At 41.7% G+C, this 12418-nt stretch overlaps 1 protein-coding gene across 7 annotated transcripts in view; it reads left to right on the forward strand.

Moving 5' to 3' along the window:
- LOC137369594 (WD repeat-containing protein 7) overlaps positions 1-12418 on the forward strand; it is a 928502-nt gene that overhangs the window by 437326 nt on the left and 478758 nt on the right. For all 7 annotated transcript variants that reach the window (XM_068030905.1, XM_068030929.1, XM_068030912.1 and 4 more), the window contains one exon: positions 10195-10308. In XM_068030905.1, the coding sequence (XP_067887006.1) occupies positions 10195-10308 (114 nt within the window). The remainder of the gene's footprint in view (positions 1-10194; positions 10309-12418) is intronic.

The raw sequence follows: 12418 nt of genomic DNA on the forward strand, positions 1-12418 counted from the left end.
GAAAGCAAATCAGGAAAACACAAAAAAATCCAAATTCCTAAATGCAAAATATTATGTCTACTGAGGGACTGATGTAAAAGTAAACTTTGGGGCTATAACATTTGATTGAATGCCTGAATAAGTCCAAATACAGAATGTGTTATGATTCCAGTTCAAGAAATCCATGAAACAAAGAAAGATGGCGTAAAAGCATAAGTATTAGGTTGGATACCTGCTTTCTTCAGAATACAGCATCTTGTTCAACATATGACCTCCTTTTCAAATTTAAAGTTTTACGTTATGACCGAGGCTGGAGGAGTGCACTGTCTTTCTCTAGTTCTACTTCTGTACAAGTCACAACATATATTTAAATGTTTACCAATTATGGACAATTATATACTACATTTTTATTTTGGTATAAAATTCACCAACCAGGTTTCTTTAATAAACAACTAAATAATTTATTATAAAACAAGACTTATTCAGTAAAGATGCAAAGCATTAACACACAGATTGAAATATGAAAGTTCCTTTCCAAAATTAGCCCAACACACACACCAGTTAAAGAAAAGAAAAGACGTTTTCTCTGCAGAGATCTCTTTACAAAAAGCCAAAAAAATACTTTGGCCAAATACTTCTTAATTCTTGAAGGAAAAGGAGAAGATAAGGAATTATATCAGTTGTCCCTTTATTCTGGCATCCCAAATACGCATAGACGGCTGTCACTTGGATCTTTTTTGAGCAGGTCTCTTCAGGCAACTTCGAGGGGTAGTCTGGCAGGCTTTCCAGGAGAAATGGGGCATCAGGGGTTTCAGGTATCACACTGGATTTTGGAGAAAGGATGAGCTGGTGTCTTCTGTCTTAGCAGACTGACTTCCACTGACTCAAAACAGTATCCAAGTCGAAACCAACACTTGACCACCATAAATCTTGGTATCTCAATTCTCTGTAAACAACTTCCTCTAGTCACCAAGGCTTTTGCTGTTTACTTAGCTGAAGACATGTGACTTTCAGTGAAAGTGTTTCTAAACCAAGTCCCAAAGTTCTTCCCAGTGACCTTTTAAAAAAAAAACAAAGTCCAGCATCTATGTAATCTCTTCAATCCTCCAAAGGCATCAATTTCCACAATTTTAAAACACGAGTCCTCACAAAATATAAAAAAAGGAAGTACCTTCATAACTAATATATATAGTACGTATATAAAATAAAGATGGCAGATATACCTTTATTGATTAAATGCAGACAGAGCTAAAAGCATTTCCAGCTGTTTAAAGACTTTTTTTTTCTTTGAAACAAATTCTTTAGATAGCTTATAACATGATTCCCAGGTAGGGAATGTCGGTCCAGAGCGGATTTTAAGCCCATTTGTGTCCAGATGGCCTTTAAATAAAGGTTAAGGGTACTAAGACTGTTAATAGAAAAGAGTAGTTTGTGGAAAAGGGGGGATGTAAGGTAAAAGTCACATGATGTAAATTTTCTTCAAATTATAAAAGAAAGCAGTTATATGATTGCAGGGGATTTCATTTTGTAGAATAAGAGAACTAAGGAACATCATATTAAATGTAGTTTATCAAATATAGTTAATCATTTACTTGCCAGCTAGCAGTAAATGCAGACTCGGTGGAAATATTCAAAAATAGGCAAATGCCTGTTCTGTCAGGGAAAGAGGAATAAAGGCTTGGCACCAAACACCAACTTGCATTTATCTGGCACCTTTAAAGTAGGATGGCAATGCAAGCCGCTTCACAGATGTATAATCAAAAAGATAATTGTGATGAGTCAAAGGAGGAGGTATTAGGAGGGATGACGAAAAGCTTGATCAAATAGATGGGTTTTGAGGAAGGTCTTAAAGGACAAAAGAGAGAGGTGGAGTTTGATGGAAGGAATTGCAGAACATAGGTATTATACATTCGAAGGTATGGCTACTATTGGTGCGGCAAGGTGAATTAGAATCAGGTGAGCAGATAGTTTGTGGGGGTGGTAGAGCTGGAGCATGCAGAGTGAGACGCATGAGGACATGAAGGGATTTAAATGCTTGGATGAGGATTTCAAATTAAAAGCATTGGGAGACTGTGATCCAATGCATGTCAACAAGGAGAGCAGTGAAGGGTGACCAAGCTGGAGTTTACACGTGGTGAAAGATGGAAAGTTGGTTGGGGAGTATTGAATAGTTGAGTGTAGTGATGACAATAGTATAGATGAAGGTATTGCAGCAAATGGATTGAGATTGGGGCAGAGTTGAGTTATGCTGCAGAGGTGGAATTAGGTGTTTATTGTGGCTGGAAAGGGGTAAGGAATTCATGTTCAGGATATGGAGTTTGTGGTGGGACAAAGATGATGGTTTTGGTTGTTCCAGTGTTTAGCTGAAGGAAAGGGTGGCAAGGGTGCAAAATGTACTTTGGATAGGGGACTTCAGTGTCCATCACTAAGAGTGGCTCAGTAGCACCACAGTTGACCGAGGACATAGCTGCTAGCCTGGGTCTGCGGCAGGTAGTGAGAGAACCAACAAGAGGGAAAAATATACTTGACCCTGTCCTCACCAATCTGCCTGCCGCAGATGCAAGTGTCCATGACCGTATTGGTAGGAGTGACCACCACAAAATCCTTGTGGGGACAAAGTCATGCCTTCACATTGAGGATACTCTCCATCGTGTTGTGTAGCACTACCACTGTGCTGAAGGGGATAAACTTCAAACAGATCTAGCATTGCAAAACTGGGCATCCATGAGGCACTGTGGGCCATCAGCAGCAACAGAATTATACTCAACCACAATCTGTAACCTCAACCCGGCATATCCCCCACTCTACCATTACCATCAAGCCAGGAGACAAACCCTGGTTCAATGAAGAGTGCAGGAGGGCATGCCAGGAGCAGCACCAGGCATACCTCCAAATGAGATGTTAACCTGGTGAAGCTACAACCAAGGGCTACTTGCGTGCCAAACTGCGTAAGTAGCATGCGATAGACAGAGCTGAGTCCTGCCACATCCAGTCGTGAATGGTGATGAACAATTAAACAACTAGCTGGAGGAGGTGGCTCCACAGATATCCCCATCCTCAATGATGGAGGAGTGCAGCATATCAGTGCAAAAGATAAGGCTGAAGCATTTGCAGCAATCTTCAGCCAGAAGTGCCGAATTGATCCATCTCCGCCTCCTCCTGAAGTCCTCAGCATAACAGATGCCAGTCTTCTGCCAATTCGATTCACTCCGCGTGATATCAAGGAACAACTGAAGGCACTGGAAACTGCAAAGACTGTGGGCCCTGACAACATTCTTGCAATAGTACTGAAGACCTGTGCTCCAGAACCTGTTGTGCCCCTAGCCAAGCTGTTCCAGTACAGCTATAACACTGCCATCTACCCGGCAATGTGGAATATTGCCCAGGTATATCCTGTACAGAAAAGCAGGACACGTCCAACCCTGCCAATTTCCGTCCCGTCAGTCGACTCTCTATCATCAGTGAAGTGATGGAAGGTGTCGTCGTCAGTGCTATCAAGCGGCACTTGTTTAGCAATAACCTGCTCAGTGACGCTCAGTTTGGGTTCCAGCAGGGCCACTCAGCTCCTGACCTCATTACAGCCTTGGTTTGAACATGGACAAAAGAACTGAATTCGAGACGAGAGGTGAGGTGAGAGTGACTGCCCTTGACATCAATGCAGCATTTGACTGAGTATGGCATCAAGGAGCCCTAGCAAAACTGGAGTCAATGGGAATCGGGGGAAAAATCTTTGCTCATTGGAGTCATACCTAGCACAAAAGAATATAGTTGTGGTTGTTGGAGGTCAATTATCTCAGTCCCAGGACACCACTGCAGGAGTTCCTCAGGGTAGTGTCCTAGGCCCAAACATTTTCAGCTGCTTCATCAATGACCTTCCCTCCATCATAAGGTCAGAAGTGGGGATGTTCGCTGATGATTGCACAATGTTCAGCACCATTCATGACTCCTCTGATACTGAAGCAGTCCATGTTCATATGCAGCCTGACCTGGACAAAATCCAGGCTTGGGCTGATAAGTGGCAAGTAACATTCGTGCCACATAAGTGCAAGGCAATGACCATCTCAAACAAGAGAGAATTTAACCATCTCCCCTTGACCTTCAATGGCATTACCATTGCTGAATCCCCCACTATCAACATCTTGGGGCATCACCATTGACCAGAAACTGAACTGAACCAGCCATATAAATACCGTGGCTACAAGAGAATTCAGAGGCTGGGAATCCTGCCATGAGTTACTCACCTCCTGCCTCCCCAATACCTGTCCACCATCTACAAGGCATAAGTCAGGGGTGTGATGGAATACTGTCCACTTGCCTGGATGGGTGCAGCTGCAACAACACTCGAGATGCTCAACATCATCCAGGACAAAGCATCTCACTTAATTGGCACCCCATCTACAAACATTCACTCCCTCCACCACTGACGCACAGTGGCAGCAGTGTGTACCATCTACAAGATGCACTGCAGCAATGCACCAAGGCTCCTTAGAGAGCACCTACCAAACCCACGACCTCTACCACCTAGAAGAACAAGGGCAGAAAAGCATGGGAACATCACCATCTGCAAGTTCCCCTCCAAGCCACATACCATCTTGACTTGGAACTATATCACCATTCCTTCACAGTCGTTGGGTCAAAATTCTGGAAATTGCCTCATACAGCCTTGGTTGAAACATGGACAAAAGAGCTGAACTCATGAGGTGAGAGTGACTGCCCTTGACATCAATGCAGCATTTCACTGAGAGAAGAAACTTTTCCTCATCTCCATCTTAAAGGGAGACTCCCTTGTTCTGAAACTGTGCCCCCTAGTTCTAGATTACCCACAAGGAGAAGCATCCTATCAGCATCTATCCCAACAAGCCCCCTCAGAATCTTACATGTTTCAATAAAATCATCTCTCATTCTTCTCAACTCCGATGAGTATAGGCTCAACCTTTCCTCATAAGACAGTCCTTTCATCCCTGTAATTAACCTAGTGAAACTTCTTTGAACTGTCTTCAATTCAAGTCTTTGCTTCCTTAAATAAGACAACGAAAACTGTATGCAGTACTCTAGGTGTGGTCTCACCAATGCGCTGTACAATTATAGCAAGACTTCTCTACTTTGATACTCCACCCCCATTGCCTTTCTTTAGAGAAGTTCCCAGCATCAAACCCCCGCTCGCCTGGCGGGCGTAGGAAATTTTTTTTTCCACCGATGCTCCGGGGCCCCAAGTCCTTAGAACCATAGAAAAATAATGGCACAGAAGGAGGCCATTCAGCCCATCATGTCTGTGCCAGCTGAAAAATCTAGCCACCCAATCTAATCCCACCTTCCAGCACCTGGTCCATAGCCTTGCAGGTTACAGCACTTCAGGTGCAGGTCCAGGTACCTTTTAAAAGAATTGAGGGTTTCTGCCTCCACCACCATTCCTGGTGGAATTCGAGACACCCACCACCCTCTGGGTGAAAAAGTTTTTCCTCATGTCCCCTCTAATCCTTCTACCAATCACCTTAAATCTATGCACCCTAGTAATTGACCTCTCCACTAGGGGAAACATGTCTTCCTGCCTATTCTATCAAGGCCCCTCATAATTTTGTGTACCTCTATTAAGTCACCCCTCAGCCTCCTCTGTTCTAAGGAAAACAACCCGAACCGATCCAATCTTTCCTCATAGCTGCAACCTTGAAGCCCTGGCACCATTCTTGTAAATCTCGTCTGTACTCTCTCTATCCTTCTGATAGAGGCTTAGCCTGTGGACGGTGTGAGGCCAGTAGCGGCCGCTGGCTCATCAGAATCGAGTCTTCTCTGAGTTGCTATGCTTGTGAATGCAGCCCAAAGCAGGCGGTAAACTCCATCTGAGGCTAAATACTGGCATGAGATAGTCCACAAGGTCTTGTAAGGGAAAGTTGAAAAGAACTTTTAAGAGAGAGTTCAGGAGGGTGTGAAGCCGTTGAGAAGTGACCTCGGATCAGTTGTGGCAAACCGCTGAATTTAAGATAGAGCTGGGTATCTCTGCTGGTCGTATGGAAAATGACCCCATGTCTGCTGATATTGTCAAGGGGACGCTTGTAAATGAGAAGATGGCAAAGAGTTAACAACAATGTTTTGTCTCAGCTCTGCAGCCACACAGCAACTTTAAAGTTTCCACACAAGCTGCGCACAAGTAGACCCCTTTAAGTTACCGTGCTTGCATGGCTGTGCAAAAGATGTCAAGATAAGGTGCAACTAAGTGAATCAGCTGCACACTGCAAAAAAAGAAAGAGGTTTAGAGGTAATGTCGCCGGGGTGGGAAGAGAAGCCACTGCTTCAGATGCTCTGACTATGATTAGGTAAAATTGGAACCAAGCAAAGGTAGTTCGACTGAACTGGGCAATGGTAGAAAGGCAGTGGAGGACATTGTGTGATCAGCTGTGCTCCAGAGAGGTCAAAAAGTTCAAAAAGGGGTAATACAACCATGGTTACTGTACAGGGGATGTCATTTGTGACTTTGTTCAGGGCTCTTTTTTTGTGGCAGTGTCGGAAACCTGTTAGAGATTCAAGCTGGGCACATATTTGGGACATGACAACACAGTCAGAGACTTTGAGAAGAAAGGGATGTTGTTTGCAAGGGCAAGGGGTTGAGGGGGGATTTTTTTTGATGAAAGGATGAGTATGAAGGAGAGGAGGACATTGGAGGGAATCATTTATAGTATCAGCTAGATGGATCCAGGAGGGGAAGTTGGATAGTCAGGAGTTCAGTCAAAATGGGTTGAAGGGAGCAGGAGGTGAAGCTAATGGATGAGATGAGCTCCAAGAAGGTATGAAGGGAGATAGGAGAGAAACTATAGGGAGCCACAGGTTCATGTCTCTGGCAGAGAGGGAGCCTTGCCTTGTTGAGGAAGTTATGGGGAGATGGTGGTATAGTGGTAATGTCACTGGACTAGTAATCGTGAGGCATGGGCTAATGCCCCAGGGACACTGTTCCCCATAACTCGGCAGCGTGTGGAATTTAAATTCAATTAATTAAAATCTGGAATTGAAAGCTAGTCTCAGTAATGGTGTATGAAACTATCATTGATTGTTGTAAAACCCCATCTGGTTCACTAATGTCCTTTAGAAAAGGAAATCTGCTGTCCTTACCTGGTCTGGCCGACATGTGACTCCAGACCCACAGCAATGTGGTTGACTCTTAACTGCCCTCTGAAATGACCTAGCAAGCCACTAAGTTCAAGGGAAATTCGGGATGGGCAACAAATGCTGGCCTTGCCAGCGACGCCCACATCCCAAGAAAGAATTTTTAAAAAGTCAGGCGGTCATACAGGGAACTCTATGGATGGTCTCAATCTTAGTAACAATGACGTGCATGTGCTCCTCCCATTTTTTGCTGGATTTGAGAGTGGAGAGAAATGGAGAGGGGTTTAAAGAGATAGTTGGTGATGGATAAAAGATATGGGTTATTTTTGTTCTTTGGTATAATCCTTGGTATCCCACACTATAAAGCCACAACTATAGCCCCTCTCCTCTTAGTTGTATATCTTGCAACATCCCTACACCCATTTGTCCCAAAAACCTGAAGCATCCATCACCTTATATTCTTCCACACCAGTAAATCACTCACCCCAAAACTCACCAAATATTCTGAAACCCTGAGGCACTTTACAATAGATTTTATATATTTTGCTTTCCTCCATACATGTTCCTCAATATTCTCTTTCACCACTACTGTCGTCCCTGCTGCACCTCATCCCTCATTGTCCAAGATGACTTCTCCCCTTTAAAGACAAATTTTCCACTCCGTTAGTCCCAGCCTCTGCCTCGCCCACTGTTAGATGCTCACCAGCATAAACACGACCTTCCCCAGCACCCAAATTGATATTATTTCAAAGACACAATTCCCTAATTTTTTTTGTATTTTATCTATATCCAAAATAATCCATGCAAGTTTCATTGAACACATAATATTTACTCTATAACTACAGATCTATTTTAAAATCAGTATGTCTGTCATGTCCTCCCATTTGAATGTTCTTATATGCGAAGTCCTTGTGGGGTTCTGAATTTTAAATGTGTTCCCTCCTATCTGTTATGTTTGCATTTAACCCTTTTTTGTGATGCCTGTCATGTTTGAATAAGATTTTGTTATTAACAGTAGAGTCAATTTAAAAGAATTGCTTTGAGTCTGCTTGATCTCGCAGGCTTTTGCCACTGGGTGACACTGCAATTTAGCTTTGATTTTCCACCAATTTGGATTTCTGTTGTGCAAGGTGAGTAATCAGGTAAGTAATTTAGTTTAGCTAGTTATTTAAATACAGCACTGTCTTTATAATATATATATAATATATTATTCTCCCTCAAATAAAGGCCGATTCTTAGTCAATCTACGGCCCCTGGAATATTTATTTACTTTTGCCTTCAGACTTCAACTCTCGATTGCTTATCCTGTACTGGATGCAGAGCAGAAATTTCCTTCAACTACAGCCATTGTTTTCCACCCCCACAACAAACCCTATTCCCCAGACACTGACTCCATCCCACTCCTTGACAACTATCTGAGGCTAAACCTTGGTATCATCTTTGATCCAGAGATGAGCTTCTGGCCAAGTACCTGCTCCATCATCAAAACCATCTACTTCCACCTATGTAACATCACCTGACTCTGCCTTTTCCTCAGCTCATCTGCTGCTGAAACCCTCAACCATGCCTTCCTTACTTCTAGACTTGACTATTCCAGTGCTCTCCTGGCTGGCCTCTCATCTTTCACCCTACATAAAATTACACTCATCCAAACTCTGCTGCCCTATCCTAATTTGTGCCAAGTTCTGTTCACCTATTCACCCTTCTTCTAGCTGACCTACATTGACTAACAGTCTGTCAACGCCTCAATTTTAAAATGTTCATCTGTGATTTCAAATCCCTCCAAGGCCTCGCCCCTCCCTATCATTCTAACCTCAGTTAGTCCTACAACCCTCCAGGATCTCTGCATTCCTCAAATTTTGGTCTTCTGTGCATCCCTGAATGTCATCACTCCACCATTGGTGGCTGTGCCTTCAGCTGTTTAGACCCTAAGTTCTGGATTTCCCTCCCAAAACTCCTCCATCTGTCAACCTCTCTCTCTTTTAAGATGTTCACTAAAACCTACCTCTTTGTGCAAGGTTTTGGTCATCTGTCCTAATATCTCCTTATGGCTTGTTTTGTTTTGTAATGCTCCTGTGTAGCACCTTGGGACATTTTATTACAGTAAAGATACTATATAAGTGAAAGTTGTTGCTGCACCAATGGTAACTCAGTACAGATCATGTATTGAACTTGGGGACTTTCCTGATTTGTATAGATGAGCTGCTTACTTGATAAACTTCCTGTCATTGTGGTAGCTTTTTAGATCTTCTGATATTTGCAATATCTTTAAAGGATGGATGATTTAAATAGGCACGTTACCCTGAGCTAAACTTTAGGCTCCACATTTGATTTTATTGCCAAGACTGCTTACTTCCACCTTCAGAGCATCTTCCTACATTTCTATCTCATTACAGTTGAAACCCTCACTCAACATCTTCAACTCAAGGCTCAACTTCTCCATTGCTTTCTTGAATGGCCTCAACATCTTCAATCTTCCCTTCACCAATATGCATGCAATACAAGCTCCAAATCCTGTAGACTTAGGCAATCCCTATCTTTTAGTGTGTATCCATCTCCTGATCTCCATTGGCTCCCTCTGCCACAACACATGAACTTCAGAATCACTCAGTGGTTTTACGCCACCTTATCTCTGTACCTACTATACCTCCAACTCTTGGTGGCTGTTTTCCACCGCATCTTTTGCTCCATTATGTGTAGATGTTTAGCCTTCAGGAAGTATGTCTTGGGATTTTTCTTCCTAAGCTTCTTTGCTTTGCTACCTCTCTTCCCATCTTCAAAACCTCCAAGATTTCAGCCATTTTGTCAAATACTTTCCCATTGCCCCTCTTGTAAAATGTTTTAAGATGTTTTGTTGCACAAAAAATACACTATAAAAGTATGTTGTTGCACGTCTGAAACTTTGTTTTGCCGAACAGAACAACCTGACAAGTAATTGGTATGACTTCAGATTTTTATTCACAATGCTTTCGGAAGTACATGTGATTACTGCACTGATTAGTGAATTGTATCTGGCTTTGGGGTTTAAAGGCTAAAAATTAGATTTAATTCAAATCTTACTTCACAAAATAATTAACCGAAAATCTGTGATCGTAACTTTTCTGATGGTTTTTTTTTTAGCTGGTGTGACGACAGAAACCATTCAAGCTGTTGGTGCAAGTCCTGATTTACAAGGAGCAGATGCCAAAGTTCAGGAAGAAGAACCTGACCTAGCAGATGATGACATTACTACAGGTAAGTGGTTCTGTTTCCAAATCTGTGAAGGGCCATTTTATTCAAGAATGTTTTCTCGTTTTTGTTTTGAAAAAATCTTAAATCAGATAAGTGATACATATGAAACAAAGACTCCATAGTGCTGACTTCTGTGATAATACAAAACGTTTGTTCTATTCATGCTACATAAAGTAGTAATTGCCAACTGCAAATTAGGATCATGTGATGTTTGTGAATATTTAATTTTTTTGCCGTCAAAGTAATAATTGTCGCGTAATAGTTTTCACCAACCTTTAAGTTTAAACTTGTAACATTTGTTCTTTTTAATGAAGGTTAACCCTGTAATGTAGTGTGTAATTGCAATGCCTTTGCAATGTTCAGAATGCCCACTTACTGATAAAATGCCTCGGCTTGTGACCTTTGAATTTATTGTGTACAGTAGCATTGAAAGACTTGTGCTTTCCAGATGAATGGAAATTATTACTAAGTAGATGTAATCAGGTGAATATTGCTTTGCATATGGTATTGCAGACCTTGGTTAACACAATGGGAGCTACCCTGACTCCCGATGGCATATCTTGGTAAATTAGGGTGTATGGCAAATTTGTATTTTGACCTGCTGTGTACTTTGGGATTTTTTTTGTCATTGCTATTGTACCATTAATAGCTTGTGTACTGGTATTCAAATAGTGGTTCTAGCTTCTCCAGAATTTTGATCAGGAAGAGAGGTAATTGAGTGTGACAACGAAGATACCGAAAGATTCCAGTGTGCTCAAAGATTGACTTGGAATCTTTCACGTGTTATTCTTGTTAGTTAAATACGCTATTGACTCATTAAAAAAAACTCTGTAACAAATTGAATGTATAATTTGAAAGAATTGCTTCCTGCATTCCTTTTTTTTTTAAAACTCCAAAAATATTTAAATACAAAAATAGCTACAGTCCTCTAATAGTGTCACATGACAATGTATTGCCATTGCATAAAATTTATTTCCTGGTTGCTTTTAATAAATTCACAATAATTTTAGCTTTATATTACATGAAAGCTATGCTGGTTGTGCTTTTTCAAAGTTGAGCTTGGAGAATGTTTTCATTTTCTGCTGACAGTTAAGCAGAACTGAACCCATTGTCAAGACAACCAAATATAAAAATATCTAGTCAGGATACTATTAAAGGAACACGTTTGGTTGAAGCACAAGATGGCCATTATTCTTCAGCAGTTGACTGGAAAGCCATATTTTTGATTTTTTTTTAAACAAAAATGTTTTCTTTTGTTTGTTTCTCTGCATTTCTGTGGCTAGGTGTCTTCATCTCTTTGTCTCTTTCCCTTAAAAAAGTGCTTAAGATGCTGGTTTTTGCTTTTTGTAGAGCACTCAGATTTTATGTGCAGGACCTCTAAAGAATAAAATGAACACGGGAATGGAGGTGGAATTAGTCAGCCTTAGTTAGTGGTGGCGCAGATATGTGGTTGGAAGCTTATCTCGGTGATGTACGACACCAAGGTAATGGTCAGTCTGGTTCAGCCTCAGACAGTTGCCAGGGAATGGATGGAGTCAGTTGCTTGGAAATGGAGTTTGTGGCAGGGACCAAAGACAATGGCTTCAGTCTTCCCAATATTTATTTGGAGGAAATTTCTGCTCATTTCTGTAATTTCTGTAAATTTCTGCACTTGATGTCCAACAAGAAGTCTGATAATTTAGAGAGTTGAAGGATGAGAGACGTAATATGAACAGATGAATTAGGAGCAGAAGTAGGCCACTCGGCCCTTCGAGCCTGCTTTGCCATTTAGTAGGTTCATGGCTGATCTGATTAATCCACATTTCCACCTATCCAATAACCTTCCACCCCCTTGCTTATCAAGAATCTATCTACCTCTGCCTTAAAAATATTCAAAGACTCTGCTTCCACCACCTTTTGAGGAAGAGAATTCCAAAGACTCACGACCCTCTGAGAAAAAATTTCTCCTCATCTCTGTCTTCAATAGGCGACCTCTTATTTTTAAACAGTGACCCCTAGTTCTAGATTCTCCCACAAGGCGACACATCCTTCCCATATCCTCCCTGTCAAGACCTCTCAGGATATGTTTCAATCAAGTCGCCTCTTACTCTTCAAATTTCCAATGGATACAAGC

The sequence above is a fragment of the Heterodontus francisci genome, chromosome 1 (assembly GCF_036365525.1).
Source record: "Heterodontus francisci isolate sHetFra1 chromosome 1, sHetFra1.hap1, whole genome shotgun sequence".
Lineage (NCBI taxonomy): Eukaryota > Metazoa > Chordata > Chondrichthyes > Heterodontiformes > Heterodontidae > Heterodontus > Heterodontus francisci.